We start from the raw sequence: 2500 nt of genomic DNA on the forward strand, positions 1-2500 counted from the left end.
AGTAGTTTGTTGCGGGTTGTTGAAAAATGCGACTTGGTTTGTGAATTATGCGTGGCTTGAAAGTATTTAAAATGTTTAGTTTTTGTTTATTATTTTGTTGTAGAGTTTTTCTCTTTTCTCTATAATATTATCGTGAAATATTTATATTTTTAGTCATATTTTTATATATATTTTATTTCGGTTATACATTCCTTTATCTGGAACTTAATTATAAATCTAATTGGTTATGGTTACTGTAAATAGTGTGTTGCATCAAACAATATGTAACATTGTATTTGGGAGTTGTTTTTTTTATGTAATGTGATTTATATGCTGATATTTCCTGTTTAAGACTTGGTTCAAGTTTTGTAAAATCAGATTCTGTAACCTACAGCTACAGTAGCTGGAAGAGGTGAGTCCAGCCTTAATCCTGTGCAATTAGAAAAAAAAGAAAGATTTATTACTCCCTATTGGAAAGGAGGCTGGCGGGTTTATGTTGCATATTTCAGTTTAACGTTAGATTTAAAATTTGCAGCATTACTGTCAGGGAGGTAGGCCGCGCATTTCCTTTATGTTGGACAAGGAATTCGTGAGGAGTTTTTTTGACAGTAAATTTTCAGAATAAAGCTGTGTTACTAAATACCATGTGAGGGGTACTGATGGATTCCTCTCACCATCCAGTACTCATTACTGGGATTTCCCTACCATATCCTACGATCTGTAGGGGTAAGCTAATTTGCATTGATATATCTCATAAATGTACCTTAGATAGGGTGTACACCAGGTAAAAAAAAAGAAAAAAATATTTGACTATCAGTAAAGAATAAAAGCTGAGCTGCTTCATGCCTTTCCCTACTGTGAGATATAGGGGAAGAATTGTGGAGTATGTCCACAATATATGAGCATTAGAAGGTTAGAGTAACCCATCAGTGCCACATTTGGGGCATTAGTAATACAGCGGTATTCTGAATATTTACCATTTTGACTGCCATATGAGATCAATGGTATGTATTCTTAATCATTGCATAAGCTTGTTTTGCATAAGATAGTCTGTTTAATTTGATTGTGCTAAGTTGGTATGATGCAAATCAACAGAACTGCAATCGTTTCAATATTTTTTAACTGAACGAGGAATCTTTAGCCAATCTGCATTGAATGGCTTCACATCACATGGTCAGCAAATGTGGCCACGTGTCAGTGGTACAAGAATATATGCACTTCTGGAAACAAGTTTTCACGTCTTCATGCTGCTGCTGCCGTGAAATGACTAATCTTTGTTGATCTAACTTCTATACACAGCCTGGTGGAAAAGCCAAGTGGTAGGATGGTAGGACTGTGTTAGTACTTTCCAATTTTACTGTCACTGTTGGGAGGCAGAATGAATATGTTTGGGCGACTAAAAGAGATATAAAAATAAAGATAAAGGAAATATAAAAATTCGAAATATTTCAGTCTTGGGCATAGATGGAGCACAATGTCAACTGTACATTGACCATCCAATTGTTTGATTGATATGTGATATACCAGAATGAGTCATAAACTTTCTAGTGTGCTCTACAAGTCTACAAACATGAAAGATTAAAAATAGTTTTGGTGAAAGCTGGAAGAAGAGGCTGAGGAATAGTTATCTCTATGGATTTAAGAGAGCCTTGGCAACACTTTTTACTTTGGAGCTACCAATAGACATTTTATCCACCAAAACAGACAGTGATACTGATAAAGCCTTTACATCATCATCATTATATTATCATAAATATTATTATTCGTAGTAATATTAATCACGACTAAAATTGACATATTTTTTATGATAATTTTTTTTATCATTAATATTATTATTATTATTATTATTATTATTATTATTATTATTATTATTATTATTATTATTATTATTGTTATTATTATTATTATTATTATTATTATTATTATTATTATTATTATTATTATTATTATTATTATTATTATTGTTATTATTATTATTATTATTATTATTGTTATTATTATTGTTATAATTATTATTTTATAATTATTATAATTATTATTATTGTAAGTATTTGCCATTCCTAGTCCTATCCTCTTTTTCCACAAAGTCCTTCCATTGCAGGTGCCCTTGGCCAGGTGCCCAGGGGCCACTGTGGGCCTCTCCTCCGTAGGGCAGCGTCGCCATGCATCCCATGAGGCTGACCTGGTGGTCATTGGATCAGGACCAGGGGGCTATGTGGCTGCCATCAAGGCTGCCCAGCTGGGAATGAAGGTGAGAGATCATTGCTTTTCATAAACCTAAAGTATCTTATTTCTTTAATAGGAATGAGAATCCTGTAATTGTTGTATAGTAATGATTTATTGATTGATATAATGATAGCAATAAGGATGGTATTGGTATGATTATATTTTAATAATGCAAATTACTAGATATAAAACTATTGTCATCGTGTATAGAAATGAAAGTTGAATAATAAGTTGTTTTTCCAAAACCAAAACAGGAATGCACAGACATGAAGATTATTCACAAAATGTTCAGAAT

The 2500-nt window shown here is 32.3% G+C and overlaps 1 protein-coding gene across 1 annotated transcript in view; it reads left to right on the forward strand.

Moving 5' to 3' along the window:
- Positions 1-2500, forward strand: part of LOC122250984 (dihydrolipoyl dehydrogenase, mitochondrial) — a 13598-nt gene that overhangs the window by 336 nt on the left and 10762 nt on the right. Inside the window, exon 2 of the mRNA XM_043012739.2 lies at positions 2081-2230. Coding sequence (XP_042868673.2) covers positions 2081-2230 — 150 coding nt within the window. The remainder of the gene's footprint in view (positions 1-2080; positions 2231-2500) is intronic.

This window comes from Penaeus japonicus, unplaced genomic scaffold (assembly GCF_977035675.1).
Source record: "Penaeus japonicus unplaced genomic scaffold, GWHDUDI00000001_assembly GWHDUDI00000019, whole genome shotgun sequence".
Lineage (NCBI taxonomy): Eukaryota > Metazoa > Arthropoda > Malacostraca > Decapoda > Penaeidae > Penaeus > Penaeus japonicus.